This window comes from Ixodes scapularis, unplaced genomic scaffold (assembly GCF_016920785.2).
Source record: "Ixodes scapularis isolate PalLabHiFi unplaced genomic scaffold, ASM1692078v2 PGA_scaffold7__128_contigs__length_106722199, whole genome shotgun sequence".
In the NCBI taxonomy this organism is placed as follows: domain Eukaryota; kingdom Metazoa; phylum Arthropoda; class Arachnida; order Ixodida; family Ixodidae; genus Ixodes; species Ixodes scapularis.
In genome coordinates, this window is record NW_024609882.1 from 52,387,158 (window position 1) to 52,415,039 (window position 27,882).

The 27,882-nt window shown below is 44.6% G+C and overlaps 1 protein-coding gene across 1 annotated transcript; it reads left to right on the top strand.

The window, feature by feature from the left end:
- Nucleotides 1-304: 304 nt before the first annotated feature.
- LOC121833126 (peroxisomal trans-2-enoyl-CoA reductase-like) lies at nucleotides 305-19,087 on the top strand. The gene is made up of 8 exons (XM_042286229.1): nucleotides 305-437; nucleotides 12,649-12,785; nucleotides 14,109-14,274; nucleotides 16,436-16,517; nucleotides 16,582-16,678; nucleotides 16,744-16,845; nucleotides 17,528-17,642; nucleotides 19,026-19,087. Exons 1-8 carry the CDS (start codon nucleotides 305-307, stop codon nucleotides 19,085-19,087), a joined length of 894 nt encoding a protein of 297 aa, XP_042142163.1.
- Nucleotides 19,088-27,882: the final 8,795 nt, after the last annotated feature.

A 27,882-nucleotide genomic window follows, 5' to 3' on the forward strand; every position in this document is an offset into this window, starting at 1 on the left:
CACCGCAGTACCGTGACTTCAGGGCACACGTACCTCTGCGCAGAGGACAGTGGCACAGATGGCTGCCATTTATACGCTACAGTGCAGATGCACCGAGCTTCACATGTGCGCCAGATCGGCTTCTCTGACGTCCAGCAAATGCGCTAGAACTTTCAATAATAGGAACGTGCCTTTTTATGTTTGTTTTACTTTTTGGTAATTACGTGTTTTTATCCCGCACAGCTGATGTGATCTCCGGACGGAAAACTCTCGTGGCTCTGTACGAAGCTTTTCCGAACCGGCAAAAGTGGCAACACACGTCGAGATGAGCGGGCAAACTGGGCTTCGGCGCTTGCGCAGCATCTTCAGACCGGGTCTTTTCAAGAACAAAGTGGCCGTGGTAACAGGAGGAGCAACGGGGATCGGAAAGGCAATCACCGAGGAGCTTCTTTATTTGGGTATTTATACGCAATTTCTATTACAAGCCAAACCAAAGTTGAAAAACAAACGCTGACTGAAGAAAAAAAAAAGTCTCATCCCTGCCATACTGCAAATTTAATGTCAATTCACTGAATGGCATGAGAGAGTTATGGAATAAGGGCCCCAAAGCTTTGAATTCCCAATACAGCATAGAGGTTCGCACTGTAACTGTGCGTGCCCACCGCTACTCGATCCTGACAACGAGTGTCGGCGTGCCACGCTGTGCTCTAAGAGTGGCGCGCGCTAATTATTTGTCACATATCATTTGGTATAAATATAATTAGGTTGCACCATGTGCAGGGGTACGTCATTCTATTTATTTCGAATATACACATATATTTATGCCTCTGCCAGCAGAAGCTACAAAAAGAAATAGCTAAGCATGCTTGATATTGCGTAACCAAGCAGTTCTCGAGGTGAGGAAAGAAAGAATTACTGAGGAAACAAACGTTTAATGAGGCGAACTTGCGCACAAAACAAAAAGGAAACAGACGATAACAACAGGGCGTCGCGGGTGACGAAGTCGGCGTTGTTTCACATGCGGCGATTCCGCGGCCGAAATCGCTGCCGCTAGCGGCGCGGTGGCACGGATCGCGAGGTTTCATTTCCCATGAACCTTTTCTGGCGTTGCGATGGCCAATGTTTCTTGCAGCAAACAGATGCGCACAGTCGGTTACAGCGGCTTCTAACAACAATTTTAATGCCTTAGTTTTCAGTACCCCTTTAGATTCACCTTAATAAAAAAAAAAAGTTAAAAATACTAAATAAACCTTGGTCTTATTTGTTTATGCTGTATTTTGTTTTTCAAACTTCGTTGTTACGGAGGATAAAACCTCGGATCATCCTCGGCAGCGTCACGGGCAGCGCCTTCCTCGGATGCAACGACTCCAACTGATATGGCCGACCCGAACCTCCAAAGAACCCGGCGCTTCGACACTCCACTGATAAGCAGTTCATTGAACTGGGCGCGATATATTTTGTCTTACTTGGTGTGACGATCTGTCTTAGAAAAGACACGTGAATGTCGCTCAGGTCTTATTCTTCTTCTTTTGTTTTTCTCACGCTCGCACAAGCCGTTTCAGATTTCCGTCTCTTGCGCTCGCTACAGTTGATACTCAGGCGAGGAAAGTAAGAAAGAGACGTGCAATTTATTGAGAAAACGAATTCCGAGGAAGGGGACAGCAATCCCCCTCCTCAATAATCTCCCGAACAGTTCTGACGCGACCGCTGAAGCAAAGAACACCAACTGGAAAAAGGAAACCGCGAACCAGTCGCTTGCGTACTTTCTCTGCTTATCGTCTGCGTCAAGAACGCGAAAGCGCCATAGAGTAATATACACAAGGTAAAGAGCGGACACTGCCATAGGCCCCAGCGGCCCAGATAGACCAGTGACAGGTAGCGCTCCTAGCGGGCGGTATTAAGCGTAATCTGATTCCGTTTCCGGTCAAGTTAGTTTCGGTTTCGGTTTGGGCGTTTCTGCTCCGGTTCTCCGGTACCCTTCTTTCTCTCTTTCCTCCCCGCCTCGCTCGGCTCTCGGGAGCTCCTTGACTCCCGAAGCCGCTGTTGTTGTTGTTTTTTTTTTTGTTTTTTTTTTTTTTACTGACGCACTTTTGCTTTATTTTTTACGATAGAGTCCGTGCAAAATGTATCAAACAATATTTCAACTTACTTCACAAAGCATAAGTATATATATTTCTTGCTCTTTTTCTATTATAAAGCATTGAAGTTACACAATCGCCGCATTGACTCCTGGCTGGTGGAGCATTTTGGGGTCAACAACAGTAAGTGGTTCGAACACATTTTATTGGACCACATTCATGTATACATGATTTACTTCAGAAGCTCTGTATGTTTTATACGAAAGAGATCGATACTCACAAAAATAAATGAATATGAACGACTTCGGCATATCGTACACTTCGTAATAGATTCTTAGCGGAATCAAGTTAACAAAACCTTTCCACGGAGAACATGCTGTATGATACATTCACTTTCACGCCGACTCGGGTACGGGAAGTAAGTGCAAAAATAAATAAGACATCGCTATCATTACCAGTCATAAGAGTATAATAACAGTGCCAAGCACACGCCGGATAGTACAAATTCCCGATTTCCGGCAAATATAAAAAAAACACCAATTTGCATAGCTTCGAAGTCACTGCGGGCAAGCCATTACCAAACAATGAGAACTCTATTCGAAATCTGACAAGATTCAACGTCCCTAAACATTCCCCGAAATTGTTCAGAAAAGAAATATGGCTTCAGAAAAAAGCGGCTAAAAAACTATGGACAGTGGATACAAAAGTGGATACATTTTTTCTCAAATATTTTTAGCCTCTATACACTATTTTCTATCAAAATTTTGTAGAAAGTGGACAAATATTTTTGTTAGGGAGCCGTGATACGCATTCGCTGGAAAAAGGGGAAGCAAATATTTGAAGAGCAAGCTGCACCGCCCACTTAAGCACTTTTTGTTTTTGGCTTGGCAACCGCCTCTGTTAATACACTATTAACAGTGAAACCTGTCTCGTTCTTATTAACCACTGAAAAGTGCAACCGAACTTTTTCCAAATTCCGGTTAAGAAATCAAACATGTCAACACAAGCGTATTCTGCAAAACAACTTTTAAAAACCCTTTGTGGTACTCCTCTGGGCAGAGGCTAAAACCACCCAGACCTCAAAGTGTGTTATACAAGGCGGCACAGACTCCTCGAACATGTGTCACACTCTCTATTATGGGAAAAAAATGATTTTCTAGTTGCTGAATAAAGTGAAAGGCAGCCCGTGATGGTACTACTAAGTTCCCGAAGAATTTTCCAGGCACGTGGTATGCTTTAGGAACAAGACAGTACTGGTGAGGCCTGGTTAAGTTATTAGACTCATTCGATAGCAGCTGAGAACAGCCACAGCTATAAGTTGTCTGCTCAAGCAAAAGCTTGACCAAATAGCCCCAAACGTAATAAAAAAAGTGTACAAGTCATCAATTATGTTAGACCTGATGTCTGATGCCAGCTCAGAAATATCCTCTAGTGGCGGGAAGTTATCAATTGGAAGACATTCCACAATATCTGAAATTAAACTTCCATGGTGCAAAGATATTTGCAACTCCTTTAGGAGGTCAGCCTTGTCATCCTCTACGTTTTCATTGCCCGACAGTTCAAACAGTTTCTTTATCCAGAGGTGTTTTAGTCCTGAGGTGAACTGATCCACATTTGGGTTTGTGTTGCAGCCCAGCATTTGTCGTATATAGCTCTAAAAACGTTCTCAAGTGTGTCTTGCTGCAGGCGTCGTGTAAGTAAGAACTTCAAGTCATGGCTGCTTGAAAGCTCATCACAGAGCACGAGAAAACTTTTTATAGTAACTTGCCATCCAATGATGGCTTATGGCTGCCTCCTACTTTGGAACTGCCATGCTGAAATCCATCCGAGTTACTGGTGGAAAAAATCAAGTATTTCAGATTCTCCCTTCAGATTGGCATGACACAACTTCTGCCCTGTCTTTTTGAATTTTTTAGCTATTTAGACAGTCAAAAAGTATGCACATCCTTTTTAGCTATTTAGCTTTTAGCTTTTTAGCTATCACACAAAAAGGCTGTAGCCATGGCTGCCTCAGGAAGTTCCTTGGCATAAACAAGGGATATGATTGCAAGAAAGAGTAGACCTGTGGGGCACAATTTTCTTCCATGTTACAGAAAGGTTATTGAAAAAATGTTTCTCTCAGTAAGTTTCGGAGCCAATTGCAAGCTAATTTCATGGATAGAACAATTATTAAGTTCAACAATAGAAGAGCACTCAATGACCTCATTTCAAATGCAAAGTTTGTGGGCTTGGAGATTGCTCTTGGTTGTTTTGGGAAGGTGTGGAACATCAAAGACAAAGTAAACGTGTTCGTTGTCAACTTCAAGAAATGGCTTATCACCACACACACCAAGCTGATGTTTGAAGCCCCCTAACCACAGACCACAGCCTTTACTGTAAAGCCAACAGTCTTAAAGGGGCGATGCACTGATATTTTTATTTTGCGCAAATACCGCTTAGAACGAATCCCTGACGTTAATGATCAGTGAAATAGCCGTTCGTTTTCACCACACGCAATCGGGGTCGCAGAAAAAAATAAAGAAAAACGAGCAGAGTTCACCCCTCAACTCGAAGCCATAACAAGCGGCCCCGTGATCTGGAGCCGATTATATGCCGCCAATGTTGATCATAGCCATGCGCTGGGGTTGGCAAGGCACAGGACACGCGCTGAGTTCAAGACATTGTTATGGTTCGGCTGTTGTCGTCATTGCAGCGATTGGACACAGGACACTACCCGAATGTTTCTCGAGCTATCGATTATCACGAGCCCAAATCGAGTGTCCACGCCATGCTCGGGTCCAATCTATGAGCCGTATTCAAATATCGTCACTGGGCGGTACTGCTACCGCCCAGCTACGTCATCAGGTTTTTCGAAGAAGAGATTGAATGAAAACACTCGGTTTTGTCCTCGAACTTACAACGCAACAAAGGAGTTTCTTGGCCAGTGGCGTTGCGTGCGAATATCCTTGGGTCCCACTAGGGCCAGTAAGCTTGTGTAAAGTGAAGACCATTCCCATTGAATATCGTTGCACCGCCCCTTTAAGCTCCAGAATGAGAGAAATGAGGAGACCATGAGGAGACTGCGTTAAACAGAAGACGTTGTTGGAGTGTGCACAACAGTGTATGCAAGGGGCTAAACGCACCTCCTGGAAATTTCAGACAGCACAACAACCAAGGCTCTATCTGCAATGTAAGAGGTTCGTTCAACACCGTCATCTGTAAACCCATGGACAATGTCGTGTGCTGGGTCGTAAGTTAAATTTTTTTTTTTTAAACAATCTCATCGGAAATCATCATGCACACAGGTTCAAGTGCAGCCAGACAGCCCGGCAGAAACAACAGCGCGAGAAGCTCGAACCGATCGGCTGCACGAATTCACGCCGAGCATGCGAGCACGCGGGCGGTCATGCGTCACCTTGATTGATGCAAAGTCGACCGAACATGATGCAGCAGAAAGCACAGATGGACGGCACGCACGGCACAGACGAACGACGTAGGGACGAGCAAAGGCCATGCAGAAAGATGCAGAAGCGACGGCGTGCAGGCAGGCAGGCCATGGCAGGCGCCATACATCACGTGCTTTTTGTGATGTATTTGATTTAAACTATTTAGCCGTTGTAAGTACTTTAAACAATTTTAAAGCATTGCCAATTAAAAAATAAATACTTTTCACAAAAAGAGTTTTAATTAATTTTAACCAAATTGCAGAAAAGCGCCACGTAGCGGAGGGTATGAAACGCACTATCTGGGCCGCGAATCGGCTCCTGTGTCCTCTTTTTACGTTTACTATATCACTCTATGAAAGCGCCACCGTCCTATGCGCCAGCTTTCCCGCAGTGTTTCTCCTTCTGTCACGTGATTTCCCGCCGTGCTGTAAGTGGAGAGCGTGGAACCGTGCCGCTCAGCCGCTGCGGCTGGCCAGATCGCCGCGACGGCAGAAATCTCGCCGCTCTAGGTCCAAAATCGCCGCATGTGAAACCCGTTTAACAGGAGGTTCGAACGCTGGGGCGAGACTGACTCCGGCTCGCCACGCGGAGCACCTTTTGTACCTGCGTGGGTTTCCGAAACATTCGGTCAAGAACGTTCGGCGCGTAGAATATTCCTAACTCAATGAGACGAGAAAGTTATCGAACTTGCAAAGACGAGGAATAGAAAAAAAAAATAAATAAAAGAACATTTCGCTACCTGGAATCGAACCCTAACCTTCCGCGCGACAGTCAGCGCGGTAACCATTCGGCCACGTTCGGCGACGCGAGTTGCGAAATTGGCTATCCGTCATACTTGAAATGTTTTCTTTTTAAAACCAAAAATGAGCAGTAATTTTGTTAGGAACGGCAGTAACCTTGGCAATAGGAACAAAACAAGCCACTTCGGTCATCAAGCTCTATTACCTTTTGCTGGGGTTAGGCATTACCAACATTCTGAAACATATGCCCCCTGCGAAATCCGAACTATTATCTGCAAATTGTTAAAAAAATTTATTTCAGCCAAACAACTTGAGACATTGTTATGTACATACCACGTATGATGTACTGAACGCAATAACACAATGTTAAACAATATTTGTAAAATGTCAGCTAGAGATGCCCCCTTATTATTCCTAATTTACAGAGAAAAACCTCTATAATCTGTTATTTTGTGTGCGTGTTTTTTTGTCATGAAAGTGTATGTCTGTGCCTGAGTGTGTGCAAGTACTAAGGACTCGGTCGCTTCTAGACAGAAGACAAATAAATAAATAAGCCCTAGATTTTGTTTTTGCTTTGCTTTCTACGAACAACGTTTGAAAAATAAGGAATTTCTACTTGCCATGATTAATGAATGTAACATCGACCTAAAATAATAACAGCGTCGAACTCCTAGCACGCATCTTGAATAAGTGTGTATATTTGATTTTTGCTGTATATTTGATTTTTTGGGTCTAGTGTATTTTTGTTTTCTGCTGACTTTCCGCCAAGGTCTGTATGGGAACTAGGGCCTCGTCAAGCTGCAGCAGCAGCTTTTTGCCCTCTTTTGCACAATTGTTTTCGTTTTGTAATGAAAAAAAAAAGAGGAAATAAAAGCTTATTATTATTATTATTATTATTATTATTAAATGCATTTTTTGGGTATAAACTGTTTATTCATCGGGAATAGCTAAATGCCCGCCCCGCATTGCTACTTATGTTCCCAGGATAAACGACTCTTCCGCACTTTTCTATTCAGGATTTGTTTTTAGTACAAAGAACATTATGCAAGAAAACGTGTGATGCACTGAATTCGACAAGAACTTTCTAAAATTTCCCAAGCTAATAACGCAAAGAACCGTAATTGACTTTCAAGTACGTTCTTAATACTATATATATATATCATTGACGTTTCTGGTCAAAACTGCCGTCAGATTTTTTTTTTTTGCCTGATCATCATAAGCTTGTGCTTGTCGAACTAAATAACAAGACGTTTTCTCTCAGTAATGACATCATCCTTTATACATTAATGTTAAAAAGGAATTATTTTTTTTTGTGAAACGTATTTAGATTGACGCAATTTATGGGAGCATGCACATGCACACGGATCTTACGTCACGCCTTTGCTGTGACGTCACCACGGCGCATGCGCACACTTTTCATTTCCTGCTAATCGCCTTTCTGCTCATGCGCTTGGCCGACGCCCGGTGTGGTCCAACCTGGGCCTCGTTTGTAAACTACAGTGTTTTAATACGAAAGCATTAACTGTCTCATGGAGCGAGCTGACGTCATCAGTTTGAAGCGCGAAAACGACTCCTAGTTTCCGCGATCCCAATAGGAGTGATTCGCCTTCGGTTCCATTGGCTCGCGCGCGTCGACGGGGATCCCATTGACCGCTGCGCCATGGCCTCCGAGATTCCGAAGCGCGCGCGCGCTAGTACGCAGCAGACGACAAAGGGAGCGGACTAGGGTGCCTTCATGTGGGCTTTGCTTGCGGTGATGACATCTGGCCATTTTGTTTCGAACGCTTATTTTTATTTTTTTGTTCTGAAGCGCGTGAAAGAGCGTGTTCCTGCACGCGCTCGCGGCGCTGACTGTGTTAAGGCGACATTTTGTTTCCTGTGATTTCTCTGTATTTTCCCTGTGAGCTCGTGCTGTCGGCATCGGGTACTACAAACGATGGCATCACCCTAAGCAGACGGGCATTGAGGCACTCTAGTGCGGACGAGCAGACGAAAAAGGGAGTGGACGAGCGGCTTGCATGCTTTCGCATTCACAACTCATAAGAAGTGCTTAGGTGTACCTCGAGCTTTATTTTTTATTCCTGGTGCCTCAAAGAAAAGAGAAGTATGTTTTTCTCACAAGGAAAGTAATCTACGTTTAGCCGACCGCTTATCGTCCACCTAAATGTAGCGCAAGCAAGTGGGACTTGCAGATGCCGAAGTTTTAGAACTTTGATTACAAAATATTAATACACAATTTTTGGGGATTTTCAGTTAGGTTGTGGGGCTCGTTCCGGTATCAGACGTCATTTGTCTTAATGTTTTTCGGGCTCCGTTGACCGCCATGTCTTCATGAATAATTTCCGAAGATTCAAGTTAAGTGTTTGAATCAAGCAAAGCCCGCGCTTTGGAACTTTTTTAGAGCGCAGCTCTTAGGGGCCCGTTTCCGGCTTGAGCGGCGTCGCCGTCGCCGTCGCCGTCGCCGTCGCCGTCGCCGTCGGCGTAACCGCGCGGTGCATCATGGGAAATATCCCATAATGCACCGCGCGAGCCCCCCACCGGGGTCACGTGACTTCGTGGGGAGGCACGTGACCCCCCCCCCGAGATCACGTGACCCCCCGAAGTCACGTGACTCCCCTGAGGTCACGTGACCCCCTCCTCGAGGTCACGTTACTCCCCTGAGGTCACGTGACCCCCTCTTCGAGGTCACGTGACCCCCCGAGGTCACGTGACCCCCGCCGATGTCGCGTGACCCCCCGATGACGTCATCGACACTGATGACGTCACCGGCATCCACATCGTCATCGTCATCATCAGTGATGACGATGACGATGTGGATGCTGGTGACGTCATCAGTGATGATGACGATGACGATGTGGATGCCGGTGACGTCATCAGTGATGATGACATCAATGATGATGACGTCATCAGTGACGATGACGATGTGGATGCCGGTGACGTCATCAGTGACGATGACGATGTGGATGCCGGTGACGTCATCAGTGATGACGTCATCAGTGATGATGACGATGACGATGCGGATGCCGGTGACGTCATCAGTGATGATGACGATGTGGATGCCGGTGACGTCATCAGTGATGATGACGATGACGATGTGGATGCCGGTGACGTCATCGGTGATGATGACGATGACGATGTGGATGCCGGTGACGTTACCGACATCCGCATCGTCATCGTCATCATCACTAATGACGAAATCAGTGACGTCATTGATGTCGTCACCGGCATCCGCATCGTCATCGTCATCATCACTGATGACGTCGTCAGCGACGTCACTGATGACGTCACCGACATTCGCATCGTCATCGTCATCATCACTGGTGAAGTCTTCAGTGACGTCACTAATGACGTCATCAGTGACGTCAGTGATGACATCATCGGCATTGGGGGTCAGGTGACCCCCAAGGTCACGCAACCCCCCCCTGGTTAGTCTAACCCCCCCCCCCCCCAGCGCCCTTCCCTCCTCCTCCTCAAGAGCTGCGCTCCAATTCGGCGTTACAGGGAGTTGTAAGCGGCTTTCACTTTTTCCTCTGTTCTCAAGCGCTATAGTTTTACATTTGGGTAAAGATCTCCCGAGCGTTGGGCGATGCGTACTTTATTTTTACGGTGAGTAAAGTTAGTTTTTGTTTCACTTAAATAAAGGGTACATTTTTAGCCAGCGTTCTTGCTAATCTACCGGTTCGCACCTTAGTGCAAGAACCTTGTTTACATGCGGTTTGTCTAACACTGACTCAGTATAAAGCGCGAGGCACATGGACGGCAGAATCGTCCGATCCGACGTCCGATCCGACAGTCCGAACGCCGTTCCGAATTGCCGCACGCGGTAGTTTGAGACACACGCTTCCGACCTTGCATGCGACACGACGATCCGTTCGGCTCCGCCCAGGAGATCCAAGCGCTCCAGCTAGGTCCGCGTTCCTATACAGCAGTGGTCTCAAACTCATTTCAGTGGGGGGGGGGGGGGGGGGGGGGGGGGGGGGCATATATCCCACACCTGAAAGGCCGAGGGCCATCGCATGATAGGAAAGGGGGGGGGGGGGGCGTTCCTCGTGCATTATGCTTTTTGGAAACTCGCTGTAGTTTGCCAGCGACGTCTTTAGATTTGATTTGTTTATATGACTACTTTGGGCCCTGGCCAGATGTGATAACATGAATTAAGGTGACAAGCACCGCCAACGTGCTGGCAATATTTATAGAACAAGCACGTACACTGTCGTTCTTGTTGCTCAATTCACTCACCAATTAACCAAGCTCAACATGTCTCTAAAAACAATGACTTAATTTGACAGTTCTTGCTTTCCTGACGATCTTTATTACAACATTCTGAACAAATACTTGTCTTTTAATGGGGATATTTTTTTGAAGGCGAGAATAACGAGCTCGTAGCTTTATCTTTGGCAGTTGCTCGTGTTGATCGAGAGTTAGCGCAGCCGAGATGCATCCTTCAACGAATAACTCGCGCTCGCGGCCAAGCAGCGGAACTGTTGTGCATTACAAAAAGCTGGGAAGCCGAAAATAAAGTGAAACAAAGGGCAAAAGATCAGTGATCACCAATTCACAGATAGGAAAAGGTGAAAAGAGCAGAGCTACTTTTCGAGCGAAAATGAATCGACGAGATGAAGTCACTATGCCGCATGCCATTTCTAGCGCTCGGGACATGGGAACCGGGACTCGTAGCCGGTTGCCTGCGGGCCGCGTTCCAGCGAGTCGCGGGCCGCATGCGGCCCGCGGGCCGCGTGTTTGAGACCCCTGCTATACAGGGTACGATCTCTGGTCCCAGATTGACGGCTCAGCTCGCACGAGCGAAGTTAGGAGCTCGTTCTCGCTAGCGCGTGCATTCTTTGCTGGGGCCATCTTTCTCGAATAAGTCAGCGGGATTCACGCGTCCGGCTTCTCGTCGCTCAGGTCAGTCGCGTCTTCTTGTTCGTCCCGCCAGACCCAGTACGTCATCATGACGTTCGCGCTAGCTGTGCTGTCATTGGCTGGACGCTTCCGACAGTCCGTTCGCCATGTGAAACTATCTGGCACGTCGGACGCACGCCGGATCGCCGATCCGACGTCTGATACGACCAAACTTTTCGGATCAGACAGTCTTATTGCCGGATTGGACGTCGAATCGGATGGATTTTTCGCGCATGTGTCTTGTGCTTAACTGTGATTAATAGCTTCAGAATTCCCTCAGTCGTACTGAAGGCACAAAGACGCAGCCCTTCCTCGTGCTGAGACATGTCCTTTAGTCATGTCGCCTGGCTGGGACTTGAGTTCGACGGGTTGTGTCTTTTTGCTGGGGTGCTGCGCTTTCCTAAAATAATAATAATAATAATTTCCTGATTCTTAAAAGTAGCGCTGCGACCGTTTGTACAGGGTTTTTAAAAAGTTCTTCGGCGAATGACGGCGAACCAGCAGAAAACGGATCTTTCAAGACGCAGCCGGTACCAGCCTTTGCTACGCTTCACCCGGCATACTTTACACAGGCCCTAGATGACTGATCCGGAACTTCCGGTGGTCGCACTTGCGCTGCAGCAAGGTAGCTGTGGAGGTCTAAGGCTTTGTCAAGCTGCCCTTGTGACAGCTTTTGTTACAAGCCTCCGGTATCCTGTATGTTGTCCTTGATGTAAAAAATTAACATTTAACATCAATAAATAGAAAGATATAACCAAACATTCTTCGCATGCGTAAAGTCGCCATTACTGTAGCTCCCAGGAGGCAGGCGCCGGTGACCGAGACGGCTCGTGCCACCTCGTGCTATGCACGCGCACAGCTCCAGCGAGGTTGTCGCACGTGCAGAAAGACTGAAGTTCCCTCAATGCTTCGCGGCAGCTGTGGCGGAGCCAAACTGGCTGGTGAGATCGATCTATTGTCGGAGAGGTCAATGGTATTCTCACTGACTGAACACGAATTGCAGCCAAACACTGACGCAAAGCTCGCTTTCAATCGCGTCCGGTCCCGCTATAGGACAAGGTAAAAAATTTAAAATTACGGCGTTCAAACTTGAGAGGAGTAGTCCAAACCACGCCCTCCAAGACAAGACCACCTATAATGAACGTGACGTGCGTACGTCCTCCTCTTCTTCCATGGAAAGTCACGACAGTCGGATTGCGCCAACTGAGCAAGTTGGCCCGAGCCCGACGCTGGTCTTCTTTCGACGCGTTGATTGTATATAAGGCAGAGCCTAATACTTACGCATCTTCGTTCGATCTCATTCTGGTGACGTCAAAATTCTAGTGCACAGGGTTTGATTATTCTAGATGGTGTTGCCCTATAGCCCGGTTTGGTGGTTCGACATGTTCAATCACGTGAATAATAGTTGGCATGACGGCTGTTAGTATAGCGCACCCCTGCCAATGTCAGGTGTTCCCGCTAAGTCGTTACGATTGAGGAGCGCTGTAAAATAGACACTTTATATAAACGAATATTTCATTCCAGGTTGCAGCGTCACAATAGCGTCTAGAAACGAAGAGAATCTGAGGAGTGCGGTCGACGATTTGCGAAACGGACTAATTGATCAAGACGGACAGCCTCGCATCTCGTTCATACCTTGCAACATTCGCAGTGAAGAACAGGTGGGTAAGCAATGGTCACAGACTTGGCGATACCCTGTTCAAAGCGAGACAAATATAATGTTTTTTTTTTTAATCAATGGCAAGGTGAGAAGAGGCATGTTTCAAACTCGACGACTATAAAAGAAAAAGTTGAGAAAGCACAAATGTCTTTTGGTGGCCGTTTCTATCTGAACGAGCATTGTGCCAATGTGCTGTAGTGAAGGCGTGATGCACATTAAGGGGCGTTCCGGCGTCTTTTTTATAGTCCCTGATTTGCGTGAAAAGTTGCTAAACACACCGACATATATCACTGAAGTAGTAGCCCAAATTTTAGGTCAAAATCAATATTTTTCGCGAAGTTATTGAATTTACGATTTCCGTCCTCACCTTGTTTTTCAAAATGAAAGTCTCTCTGCGGGCACAATAAAAAAAGTGACACCAGTCGAAGGCGGGGTTCAATCTTTGTACAGTAGACTATGTTCCGAACTGATTACAAGCAGTTTAATGGTGTCGAATGAATGATTGGGAAGCTCGCTCTAATGCCCGCGCAGCAGCATGATACAGATGCTCGCCATAGTCTATTTTTAGGCTTCCCGCTCAACCAACACCACCTAGAATATTCAAAGACCTGTGCATTAGAATTATGACGTCATCACAGTGAGATCGAGAGAAGACACATATTGGACACGATTGCTGCGTCATTGCTCGGCCGGGCTTCGTATCCAATCAACGCGTCGCAGTTTGCTGGACATCGGGCTCGGGTACAATTGCTGAGTTTGCGCCATCCGACTGTGATGACCTCCCGTGGAGGAACAGTGGGGCGTTTTGAGGCCTTCATTTTTCTCGATGGTGTTGGCTCGAACTGCAAGCCTGCATGCCTTCCCCTAACGTCACAGCACAGAAAAGCGTGGGTATATTTGAATGTTGGTTTTGGCATCGTCTTCACTTGCCGATTTCTCAACAACTGTTCTGTATTTCGCGATACTAAATAGCATAGCGGAAAGGGTGAAAACCAGAGATTCCAAAAATAGAGTTAGTTAAGGTAGCTAAAATAAAATTTTCGTACCGTTTTAACGCTTAAGAAGACCAGTCATACTTTTTTGGCAGAATTTCCCCTCTACATTGTGAATCAGAGTTGCCAAATCACAAAAGTGGACCGAACTCCCCCTGTCTAAACATTTAACGTCTAATTTGTTTGTTTTTTATATTTCACACACAAAACTAGACTTAAAGGTGAGGGGGGATATTTGGCGCACTAGAATAGACTGCGTTTTAAGGTTGTGAAGATAGCATGCAAAGCGTACGAAAATGTAATGTCTTTTTTTTTAAATCTGTTTTGCCCAGGTGAAAAAGTTGATTAGTCTTACCCTGGAAAGTCATTGCCGCCTCGACTTCCTGGTCAACAATGGAGGTGGCCAATTTCTATCGAAGGCGGACGGAATCTCGTTAAAAGGATGGAATGCTGTCGTCGAGACCAACCTAACGGGGAGCTTCCTTCTCTGCAGAGAAGGTAGGGGCGAGCTGGTTGCCCGGTTGAGAGCTCCAAGACGCTGTAGCGGCCCTGAATGATGGACTTTAGCCGCGCCCCTTCCTTTCTAGACTAAAAGCCAGTTGAATTCGTTCAAGCATACTCCATTTAGTCTTAACCTGGTATCGAAAGAAATGCCATCAGCCCAGTCTTTAAGCTTTGAGATGCATCTCTTATGAAGAAACACTCCTCCGCACCTGGTACATGGTCCGTATTTAATCCATTGCTCGCATAAAACGTTTTTCATACAAAGCAGAACCTGCAAAATGCCTGTTTTATGAGCTCACAAAAAAAAAAAAATTCTATCATGCATACATCACTATTAACAGGCTACTATGTAATTCACAAAATCTGTCACGCCCCTTTATAACAAACTATCTAGAAAAAACATAATTCTTGAATAGTACGCAACTGTAGTTAGTTCGTATTACATAAATGTTCAACTGTTAAACCTGCATAGTCCGGGACTATAGCCTTGGAAATTCTGCAGGCTAAAGCGGAATATATAGAGTTACTGTATAGTGCAGGCTATCTGTGACTTTGAGCGGTGGCCTATAAGATGACTCAAGCAGACCTTCCGCAGTAAAACGAACCGTAAAAAATGGTGTCTGATATTAGAAAGCTTAAACTTTCACCGAATGTGCACTGAGTAGGTAAGTTTCATGATACATAATTTCAAGGCGCAGTTATTTTTTTCTAAAAAGATTAGAGAGAAAAACTTGCCAAAGTCAAGGTTGCAAGCGTTCGCTGACAACCGAAATAGCGAGACTTGCTGCTTGTGGCGCCACCTTTCGATAGCCGAAGAAAGCAGACATTAGAGTGCGTTGTCTGCTGGCTGCGCCTATCAGGAGAGGGCGCCAGAATAAATAGCGTCGCTAACACCAGACGTATACAAACGCAACCAACCTTGACTTTAGCAAGCGTTTTGCTGTAATTTTGTACGAAACGAGAACTGCACTTAGAAATTTTATACTGTAAAGTTCACTTTCTGAGCGCACATTCGGTATACGTGAGCTTTCTATGAGTAAACGCCAATTTTTTTTTGCTTGTTTTACAGTAGAAGGTTCGCTTGGGATACTTTATATATGAGCTTTGAACATGAGGACTACCACCACCTCTGCAGCAGGAGAGTATTTAGAAAGCACGACCTTGCTTCTGTCGCCCTCTGAAAAGTGGCGTTTGTACATTCATTGGCAATGATGGGTCTTCAGTGAGGTCTCCGCAGCTTTGGGCTCTGCTGTGAGAAAGTACAACCTGTGATTACCTCATCTTAATTAGTTGTGCTGTGCTCTTCACAACTGCGCTTTATATACTTCCATGAAGATCCAGATGTAGTTTTAAGTCGCATGCACATCATAAAACATGCTTACATGACCAGCTTCTGGTTCACTGCAGTGCGGTACCCGCGATTCATTATCGTTGTCCCAGACCTTAGGAAACGAACAATCAATTTTACCATGAAATTGTCTACGATCTTTTCGCTTACAAGAACACGTATCATAATTTTCGGACCACATATATATAGTCCGCACCCGGTGTACCCGCAAGGGCAAATCCCGGTAAAAATTTTTTTTTTTGTTTTTTTTACAGTGCGCAATTTGTGCAGACTACCTTCCCAGTGTATTGTCCGGGTCAAGTGGCGAATCTGCATCTATAAATATACCTTGCACAGCACACTTTGACAAATGTTTGCTTTATTAGCTCACAAAGAGCCTGTATTCTTTATAACTTATCATTAATATACTGTCGATCAGAAAAACCGCCAAATCTCGTCATGAAAGATATGGAAAAAAAAAAAAAGAAATCCTCCCACAGCCCGTATCTGCAGATAGACTGAGCACCGCGGAAGAGTTCACCTTCTAAGCCGCGTTTTTTCTTGTATGGCGGATTTCTCACATTGGTTTCATAGAAACTGCCTGCAGACATGCTGGAACAAGCATACACACGTATTAAACCAACATGTTGGCAACATGCGTGTCCGCAGGTCATTTTGTCCTCACGCCTGCAGCGAACATCGCGTCTTTTGTGTGATGTACAGAGCAATACGACCCTGGTTTTAAAGTACACCAGAAAACTTAGTGCTTCTATTCGTAGTAGTTGCATGCTTATGATCCACTTTATGTTTCCCACATGTGGTGGACAGCTTACAGCCAGTGGATGAAAGACCATGGCGGGTCGATTGTGAACATCACCATGGAGAATACGCGTGGTTTTCCCTTGGCATCGTGAGCGATCTTCTCTTTTTTTCTGGCAAGTTGAGTTTGGGATGAAGCAACGCTTATCTTGCAGGCATTCGGGAGCTGCACGAGCAGGTGTGGAGAATCTGACGCGTTCTCTGGCCGTGGAGTGGGCCGAAAGTGGAGTTAGGGTCAACGCGGTCGCTCCTGTGAGTGTTCACTATGCTGGAGTTCTGAACAGTTCACTAATTCACTTTTTTTTGTGTTTTTGCAGGGAGCAATCTACTCCGCTACGGCAGCAAAAAACTATGAGCGTAGAATTTTTGATGAAACGCTGCCACGAATGGCTGCCAAAAGGGCAGGCACGCCACAAGAGGTTTGTGTTCGACTTACACTAAGATTAGGGCTTAGGCTAAAAGCAATTATTAAATGTCTTTTCAAGTAACTAGCAGCCTAAATAACCTGGACAAAGATATTTATGAATTGCTCTCCTCTGATCAAATCAATAAAAATAAAATCACTATACTAGAAGTAAAATAGTAGCGCCTGTCTGAAATTAGAGCATGGCTCGTTTAGGTGTATACGTACATGTGCGAAGCAAAAACCCCTCTGCAGACGTTGTGAGCGCAATGCCTCGCCCCCACTTCCCACCAGTATATTTTATATGATAGTATATCGCTTTTGTTCTCAACGAGTATACGGAAAACTCTATGCGCCAGACACAGTAATACTCACAAAATCGTTTTTATTAAACCCTGCACCACCGACCACCTGAATGCATGGAGGCGCTAACCATCTTAGCGAACTCTATGTCTTTGCGGTACAGCTTCAGTCAACGAAGCCACAGGTGTTGAGTTCAAATTCCGGTTGAGCTGCCCTCAATACGACAGAGACGTATTGCGGGGAAGGCGCCGTGCAACCCAGATATTGGTTGCACGTCTAAGGACCCCCGTTGGTCCAGAATGATTCTGCGTCCACATCTGAGGGATGTCAGATGACGTTCGTCCTTTTATTGCGTAAGATGCTGAAATGTGAGTTTGGCGAAACCTCTTCCTCAGGTGTCTTCTGCGGTCTGCTTCTTGCTCTCTGCGGGAGCGTCTTACGTGTCGGGCACAACACTGTTTGTGGACGCAGCTACCAGACTGCACCCTGGACACCTGTTCGCCGTTCCAGGTAGGCAAATTAACTATTGATGCAAACGTTAATTGTCGGTCCACCGCAAAGATGGCTTAGATATGTTCCGGGCCTTAGTGACTTTCGAGATGCACCAAGGTCTAACGTTCGGCAAGTGCGGGTGAAGATGACGCATGATTTTGAAGTATTTTGCACATGACTGGGAAGTATATGAACACGTATGCGATGGGGCAAAATTAATTCTAATTTTCTTACGCGTCTAGTAATTGCTTCACATTCAACGGTCTAATTTAATTCTTAAATTTCAGCTTACAAAAATAGAAGCTTAAAAGTTTGAATTGATGTTTTGGCAAGTTACCAATTACAACACTTTTTATGGTCTCTTCTGTGACAACCCTGAATTCAATCAAGAAAGTTTCTTTACATAGGCAGAATGTATATTCACCTGCGGATAAACTATACCACGCAGTCTCGCTAGCTGTTTCCAGTACTGTCGCTGACAGCTAAAGAAATATGGGGTGGTGCGAGTCCACGGCATCCTATTATTACTCCGGTGTCTATTAGATTGCCACCGTAAGAACGAAAAAGAACGATTCACGAAGCGCGAACATAATAAGGTTTACTCCGAGATTCTTCGGCTGTCGGCGACTATTGCGAGCTTGCAATAAGCGCAAGTACGAGTCTATCGAGAGGGCCCAACATACGGGATATTGCGAGCGCTCGTTCAGCGAACGCATTTTGCGTAGTCACTTTCTCGCGCCTTTGTCAGCATCGAAGACAGCTTGTGAGAGGGAGTGTCATCCAATTTGCGTGTTTAAGGGAAATAAGAAATCAAGGCTAATAATGTGAAGTACAGTTGGCACTAAAAGCAGTTAGGACGAGTGCTCGACGGCTGGAGTTGTAAAATTGCGACATTCGATGTTGCGTTGTCGCGAATGCAGAGAACGAGTGGGAGCCCGGCTGTTTCCGTCTTTCGATATCAGGGGTTCTATTCAAAACAGTTATTGTTCGGAAAAAAAAAATTAATTTGTCTGATATACTTGCCGATTTAGCGTCTTAACACGACATTGACGTGAAAATAGCGAATCAAAATATATATTTGTTCTCAACAAACAAAGGAAAAAACAAACAAAAAACTCTGCACACGTTTATGCTCGGCCAGCAAAGGCCTGAAGCAAAGCAATGGTGATTTGAAAACAGGTACAGGGAGCAACTTTTGCCTGCTAACCATAAAGAGATGGCTCCCAATAAACAATCTCGTATACGCTGTGCTTGCATGAATGTTGTACTAGGTGTCGCCCTTTCGCCGGCCCAGCAGTCGGTTTTTTATGCTAATAATGTTTAGTGCCAACTGCATAAGTTTTGCTGTTGCAGCGAATGCGTGTCTTGATATTCTTTTATTTGTTTTATTCTTGTTCACAGCACATGACCGATGGCCGAAACATGACAGCTGCCTCGATGACAAGGCTGAAGAGTTCTCCTAGAAGGCTTTCCCCTTTTTGGAGCACCAGCACCTGAAACAATCAAATATTTGCGATATACTTTTGACTTCATTAAAGTGAGATCGAGTGAAGACGCTATTTCGATACCAGTGCTGGCCTTTGTCTCCAATGAACCTGTTGAATGACGCCTGACATCAGGGGACCAATTGCTGAGTTGGTACATCCTGACTAATTATTCCAGGCCTTGATTATTTTAGGTGCGTCTGCTGCACCCATTAATGTTCTTCCTGCTGGAAATGGCAAAAACGCCAGCCTAAAAATCTTGATTATGAACAAACCAAGGAATAGGGTATCCGTCTAGGCATCTAGTTTTTTGTAAAATGCAGCACTCGAGCTCGCTTCCCCGCTTACTGATATTTTCGGACAAGGGTCGCCCAATTTGTGGCTTTTATGAAAGACGTGTTTGTGCTTGCTGGTTGATCGTTTATTAGAATATGTACAAAATTAATGCTAGCCTAACAATAGCAAGACTCACGACATAACCAGAGTAATCAGTTTTATTGTTTGTGTGGCAGAAGCTGATTACTTTTTACTTTTGAATATGTATATACAGCATGAGGTATGAGGGGTGCTGCATTAGAATAGTCTGGATATATAATTTCGTTAAGGTTAAGGGGGATTCACCCGCGATTTATTTGTCGCCCTTTTCACATGGATGGTGCTGATTTGTTTCGGAACAAATCAGCACCCTGGAGCTTGCCGAAGTATTGGGCTTCACTATTTCTAGAGATGGACACCAAACCATTGAGGTTAGGTCAGCCGCACCAGCGGACAGGCCTGCCTCGAACGAGACTACGGCTTCCAATGGACCGCATAGGCCTTGTGTCGAGGCAACAAAGAGATGATTAGAGGACTGGTTGAAAAAGATCTACCTTAGGGGGCAAGAACAGGCAAATGCCAACAGGCTTGAGCAGTAATATTGTTCGAGCCCGCCCGATCTAGAGGGAACAGCCGCATCATCATCCTCATCCTCATCATCACAAACCTAGCTGCTCTCAACACGTTTAACTCCAGAGGAAAGGACGTTACCACAACAAGAGCACGGTACTCGACAAAGACAGGCCTTGCGGAAAGCAAATTTCTCCCATACAGCAGGAGCGTGAAAGCGGCAGAACTTCATGCTATTTTTTTCTCTCTAAAAAAGAGCGACACGTAATAGAAAGCGACGGTCACGTATTTACGGATTTCAAAAAGGCCGTAAGGGAATGCGATCAAACGAACAGCAGAAACGACGTCGTTAAGGAAACTAATACAATCGCAAAAACTCTCCGGTCCACTAGAGGGTACATCGGGATTTCATAAATTCTGGATCACAAAAACATCTCGGGCAACGAGGATTGAGATGAGGTGTTTTTCTCCAGAAAAATACTCTGGCGGGCCTCCAGACAAAAACGCTCCCACGAGGTAACTTGACTGGGTCAGGGGCCTTAATTCAAAACGAGTACACCAATTTGACAGACATATAAAATAAAATAAGAAAAAAAAAAAAAAACATTTGCAATGGTGTCTTACAATAATTGTAGGCTTCTGCCTCCTGTGAGAGGATCTACTCCGGGTTACTCTGCCCTACCCTTGCCATCACCGGTAGGGCGTACCCCAAGGGAGGGAGGGCCGTCGGCACGAGCTCATCGCCGCAATTCTGGTGACAGTCTCGCAGTGTCTTCTGCCTTCGTGAGCACTCGACATGTTCTCGCGTGTTCCGCGGGAAAAGCCTGCCGTCAGCACACGCGCTCCTGGCACTTACTGTATTTCGGTAGTGTCGTCAGTAAACCTTATTTTATGACCTTGACCTCGCCTGAACTTGCTAAGCCTCACGGTACAAACTTAGGCGTGCACCAAAGAGCGCAATAAAGCACAAAAAAGCACAACAAAGTTAAAAAGAAGAAAAAACGTTATACATCACATAGTACAAAATGAAAAGCAAGAAACATGCAACGCAGCATACACAAAAAATTTGTTTAGATAAAAGTTATACTGCTCAGGTGTGGTCAGATGGTATATACCTCTGTTTTCTAAATGGTATTTATTTAGTAGTGAAGGAAATTTATGATGCACTGATTGCAAAGCACGGTTCGTGTGGAAATGGGGAACACGCATACTTTAGAGTGGCGTGCACTAATTGAGAATTCTTCTTTTTTATTAAGCTCCGACGTGCGCCAGATGAATTCAATGAATTCTATGAACTCAATGAATTCGGCTGTTGCAAAACGGACAGTGTATGAAAGACTATACTCGTACATACTTGTAATGGTAATTGTTATGTACCGGTTAATTTGGGATAATGCAAGGATATATTTATTTAAGTGTTTAGGGTACAATCGGTTGGTGTTATGAGAAGCGTCTTGTCTGGTCTACGTCTACGTAATTATCGGTCGGCACATATTTATGTCGAAGCCATACCCTGACAAGATGGTTGCCGAAAGCTGCATTGTGGCTGCAACCATGCCTGGGATTCTCTTACTGGGATTGAAAATGGATACCAGGTGTTTCTGATCTGTCCACAGCGTGAAGTCCGCCCCAAAAAATACTGGTGAAATTTATTTACGCCTTCAACTAGACTCACCGCTTCTTTATCAATATGAGAGTAGTTGCGATCACCTTTTTTGGTATTGGTATTCATTGCGTGCCCTAAACACCGTGAGGCCTTGATAATGGTGCACATAAAAGTCACAATAAGTTGAACATGCAAAGATGTGAAATACAGGAGTGAAACATCAGTCATAATAAAACAAATTACAGACACAACTCGGTATTCAAAGTAAAATAAGGCATGGAAAATAAATCATGCTGCAGAAGGCTATTACAATAAAGTTGAATTCTATGCATTGGTGACCCTTCAATCTGCTTGTCAGGATAAAAAGTATCGCAGAGTCGCGTATGTTTAGCTGGCACACGTAAGCTTGTACTACTCAAAAGATCAGGTACATCAGAACGACCTTGTATGAGTTCATGTAAAAACGCCACATCTCGGCAGTTTCACGGCGTAGTCCTTCAGTTCTCCTGGACCTTCAAAGATGGAACCATGTTTCTGTAGCACACTTGCGAGAGCTAAGGTTTCTGCATGCAGGTTTGTACTTCCTTCCTGTTCCTTTGAAAGTCCTGAAGCAATGCCCTTCCCAGTATGGGTGGTCCCCCATTCTTCACCACTCGGATTTCATGACGCTTGACTTGCCCGTTGTACCGAGTCTCCACTTGAATCATTACCTCCGGAACGATGGGCTTGCCGATGCACGGCTTTTGCGTGATTCCCGAAGGTTTTAACTGGATATCTGAAAGAATTTCTCGAAACGTCTCCAGGTTGATAACAGTCACAGGTGAGCCTCTTTCGATCTCTATCTGAAGAGGTTTGTTGCAAATATCCACAACTACTCTGTTGGTTTTCTGGTAGCTTGAGTCGGTGAAATAAAATAAGAGTTTAGTCTCTCGAGTTCTTTGTAGTGAGATGGTTGTTGAAGGTTTGTTTATCCTTCCTTCTTGAGTCTTGTTTATCTTGGTTCCTGTCAGGGCAAACCATTTGGAAATGTCCTGTTCTTCCGCATATTTTACAAATCTTGTCCTTTGCAAACCAGGTTTCAGGGTCGTGATTATTTTGTTTCCACTGTGGCAACAATAGATCATGTTTGTGCAAGATTTCCCATTTTCTTCGCTTGCCTTTTTCGGAAGTGACGTCTGTTATTTCCGCCCTTGCGCCAAACGATTGACATCTTCTTATGTCTTGGTCTCGCTCCTTATTTCCTTCGCATCCTGCATGGCTACCTCCATCGAAGTGGCAAGATCCACCGCTGCTTTGAATGTCAGCGTCGGTTCAGTCACCAGATTTTCGAGAATGTTTCCGTCCTTAATGCCGTCAGTGAGCTAGTCTTGAAGTCGGTCGTTGAGGGGAAACATGGAAGTTGCATCGTTGTGAAAGCTGCTTGAGCGCAGCTACGTAGTCTGCGATGGTTTCGGATTCCAGCTGCTTTCGGTGATAGCATTTGTAGCCTTCAACCGTTTCATCGGGCGTCAGGTCGATGTGGTTCTGCACTAGTTGAACGATCTGTACACATGTCTTGGTGCCTGGTTTAAAGGTGCCGCTAAGTTCCGTATTTGTCCGCATATTTCTCGTCCGACGATAGAGAAATGAATCTCGGCTCGCTTTGATTCCGGAATGTCGTTCGCAGCAAAGAACACTTCGATCCTTTCTATGTACGAAGGCCATGATACTGATTTACGATCGAACCCTTCAATTTTGCCAACGCGATGCTTTCTTTAGGTTTAAGATGGGGCGTAACACAAGTTACCGCTGTCTCCTTTGTTCCGATGTCACTCAGTTGTTCATATCCGTATTTGTTTCATGGATCTCTACCTCGTCGCCATTTTGATGTATCGGTTAATTCGGGAAAATGCAAGGATATTTTTATTAAACTGTTTAGGATGCAATCGGCTGGCATAATGAGAAGTGTCTTGGCTGGTCTCCGAACGCGCCCAGTCTGTCTTCCATTGCGCCCCGTGCTTCCCCGTAGCCGGCACTCGGCTCTCCCCTCCCGGTGTTTCCGGTTGCATGTGCCGTTGTTTGGGCTCAATAGGTCGTGTTCGCTATAGACGGCGAACACGAACGTAATCACGACAGTAATAATCCAGAATATTTTTAAAAAGTGAGTGGGTGTGACACAGGTAATGTACATCAGGAATATTACGAAGCATCTTATTTTTTAAGTAAGATTTTGTGTAAATTCAAATTTGTTGTTGTGTCCCCCCCCCCCCCCCCCCCCACACACACATGCGCTTGTTAAAAATTATATGAGACTGGAAAAGTGCGTGATAAATAGTGAGTTTATTATGTACAGGTAACATTGAACGTCATCTTCAAATAGTGCCACCGACTCCAAATAACTTGCTGACCAAATTATTGACATGGTGATTCAACGACACATGTTTAGAGAAAATTATACCTAGTGCTTTGAGCTCCCTGACTCTCAGTTCGTGATCACAATTAATACTTTTAGTAAAATAGATATACCTATTTAGTGGGAAAAATATAACTGCTTTGGTTTTCTTCACGTTAGTGTTATTCCTACATACCTCCGACCATTCACCAAATTTTGCAAGTATATCAGTTGCCCTAGTAACTATGGTTTCAGCGCCTATGCCTGAAACAAAAAGGCTGGTGTCATTGGCATATATTACAAACTGCGCAAGAGTAATAAAACATACCACATTGTTTATAAAGATATTAAAAAAGCAAAGGCAAAGATTAAGGGAAGTCTAGGGAAGATTAATGCACATCAGTGTTTACACATTGCTGGCAACTTGATAGACTAGATTCCAAGGGTGATTTGGCTGGGTCACATTCCATAGAAGTTTAATGTTTCAAGAGTATTTGATGCTTGAGATAGTCAAACGCCTTACTAAAATCAACAAAATATATAAAGTCAAAAGCTTGTTGTGAATCTTATTTAAACTTATTTCTTTCTGAAGCCAGAGTGCTTACTTTGTTCATAATTCCTTTCTAAAACCAAATTGAGAGTCAGTTATTATTGTATGCTTTTAGAAGTCATTTTCCTCCCCAAAAAAATTACAATTGTCTCTAGTCTCTTGGAAGAAAATTGGTCTACATATTGGTTTACAAGTATATTGGTCTACAATTCGTCCTTAGGTTTACATCTCCTACCTTTTTAATTACGGGAACCTTGGCAACTTTCACTTTTGCAGGAAACTCACCGCTAGCGGAACTGATGCTCAAGATGTGTGCGAGGTGCGGTGCAGTTATGTTGATGACATATTTGATTGGTATCATTCGAAAATTTTCAACATCACGGCTGTTAATGTTTTAAGTCGCAAAAATATATATATATTAGACCTTACCCTAACAAAAATAATTGTTTGAAATCAGTTCGGAAAGTAAAATCCGGACTAAAATCAAACCGGAGTCACACCGGAAAACGGCTTCCGGTTCGCCCAAACCGTGAATTTTCAAATCCGTTTCAAAGTCAAATTGGAGGAATTCCGGAGAGGTAAATTCTGGTTCACTCATACCGTGATTTTCCTAATCCGGTTCAAAGTCAAATTGGAGGAATTCCGGACAGGCAAATCCCGGTTTGCACAAACCGTGATTTTCCTAATCCGTTTCAAAGTCAAATTGGAGGAATTCCGGAGAGACAGATTCTCGTTCGCACAAACCGTGATTTTCCTAATCCGCTTCAAAGTCAAATCGGAGGAATTCCAGACAGACAAATTCCGGTTCATACAAACCGTGATTTTCCTAATCAGTTCGCACAAACCGTGATTTTTGGAATCCGGTTAAAAGTACAATTGAAGGAATTTCAGACACACAATATGCAATTCGAACAAACCATTCCTTGCCAAATTCGGTTAAAAGGCAAATCAGACAAAGTCTAGACTGAAAATATCCGCTTTGCACAAACCATACTTTGCCATATCTTGTTCAAAAGAAAATCGGACCAGCCGCCTGATGCCGAAGACTTTCATGCGTATGGTGAAACATCAAGTTGCAATAGGGTGACCACCCATCCCGCGGCTCGCGGGACTGTCCCGCATTCAGGGCTTGTGTCCCGCGAGAAATGTTCAAATCTCCAAAATGTCCCGCATTTCATACTGTCGTAAAATTCACTCTGCAACTCATGATGCTGCCGAACAACGGGGCACGGGGAAGCGCGGAGGTCGCTGGTAATCGTGTGAATCGCATGGGTACGCCATTTTCTATCCAAGCATTGCGGGAAGCGACCGTCGTTCTTGCAGGAAAACCGACGAGCTTGCTCCGTTGCGCCTCTCCCCTTGGTGGCAAAATATTGTACGAAAAATTGCTCGCTAAAATTTTAAATATAAGATACTGTGAATATTTTAATATCGCTGTGTCACAGCAAAAGGTTTGCCGTGGATTTATTTTTTTATTTTTTCGTGAAGACGACTTACACAAAGGAAAAAGCCTTCAACTCACAAGGGTCGAAAAAGATCATAGTGCTAAAAAATTGTGCACACTCTAAAAAAAGCTTGTGCGTCTACTTTCATGCACAACACTCGGCGGGCCAATCACCGCGAGCTACGGGGGCAGCTCAGCGAATGACGACGCCGAAACATATGTTTAGACCCAAAAACGCAGTCTGAGTTGTGACATTACGCAATGCAAGCGTGACGTTTTGCATTGCTTAATGTCAAAACTCCTACTGCATTTTTCGGTCTAAAGATATGTTTCGGCATCGTCATTCGCTGAGCTGCCTCCGTAACTCGCGGTGATTGGCTTTCCGAGTGTTGTGCGTGAAAGTAGACGCACGGGCTTTTTTTAGAGTGAAGCACTATGTTCATAAAAGTAAGCGTTGACAGGAAACAATAACCAGAAAAATATTTACGGTTTTTTATTTCCATTTGATGCATTGAGTTCTGCTTCAGTTGATTTTTATGTTTTAGGTTTCGACACATTTAATTTATTTATATATTTATTTAAAAGTTCCCTCAGGGCCCGAAGGCATTACAGAGGGGAGCGGGTTACATCAGTAGAATTCAACAAAATACAATAAATAACAACCTATGAATGCAAAACAAAATGTACATATTAGTGAAACGCTGAAATGTGAACATTGTTAAGGCAAGTTTTGAAAGCAACGCTGTCAGATATGAATACCACAGACACTGGAAGGTGGTTTCACATTTGGCATAAAAAAAGTATATCACTGGGAGTAAAAAAATATTTGAGCTGAATTGCTGAGCCTGCAATACAATTAGAAGGTGTATAAACAGCACAGGATATTAAATGTGTTAACAGAGCCTCGGTTTGTAATCTGCGCGTTAATAAATTTCCTCTGCCACCCCCCCCCCCCCCCCCTCCCGCCTCCCGCATTCACTGCCCCGCTGTCCCGCATTTCGTTTGCAGGAAGGTGGTCACCCTAAGTTGCAAACAATCCATCCCGATACCGTACGGGCTGCGTCGGTCAGAGCTCAGACCGCAGAAGACAGCGAGCTGATACGCGGCGCCAAAAGGTGACATCAAGGCGATTTTTGCGCAAGTCATCGCCATCTAATTCCATCTAGCTTTTTCTATGCACTCTGAAATACTCTTTCATTATTATGCTTAAACTACGTTTTGTTATTTTTTAATTATTTTTTAAAATAATTGCTTGATAACTGTCAAATAACCTTTTTCACATAATTTTCTCCACATAAAAACAAACAAAAACAAGAACTATTTTGATGCCACAGCTAGATGTACACTCAATCGGTTGGTTGGTTGATTTGGTGTTTATGGCGCAAAAGCTACTAAGGCCATAGAGCGCCAAAAACGAGGCTATAGCTGGAAAAGGTTTGGAGAGAAAAAAGAGGCTTTAGTAGCCAGTGATTAGATAAAAGATGGTAATAGGGTACCAAAAGGTAAAAGGGTGATGGGCATGATCTGTAGGTTAAGAAAGCTACAATCGGTATAGAAGGCCGATACTTTTTAAAAATTTGAAAACATTAGTATGTGTCACAAGAGATTCATCACTTAGGAGTAGAGCTGGGTGTAGTGGGACTTGTTCTTGATACAGTTGCGAAAAATACAAATGCCGTTCTTCATGATAAGCAGGACATTCAACTAGAATATGAAGAATGCTTAAGGCATTGTCACACTGCTCACAAGTGGGGGCATCTTCCCCACGAAGGAGGTAGCCATGAGTCATATGAGTGTGACCAATCCTGAGCCGGCAAAGGACAACCTCAAAAAAGCGTTCCTGGTGGCGTGCGCTCTGCCATTCGCTCAAAAGAGGTTTGATCATGTGCAACTAGTTGCCGATTTCTTGGTCCCATTC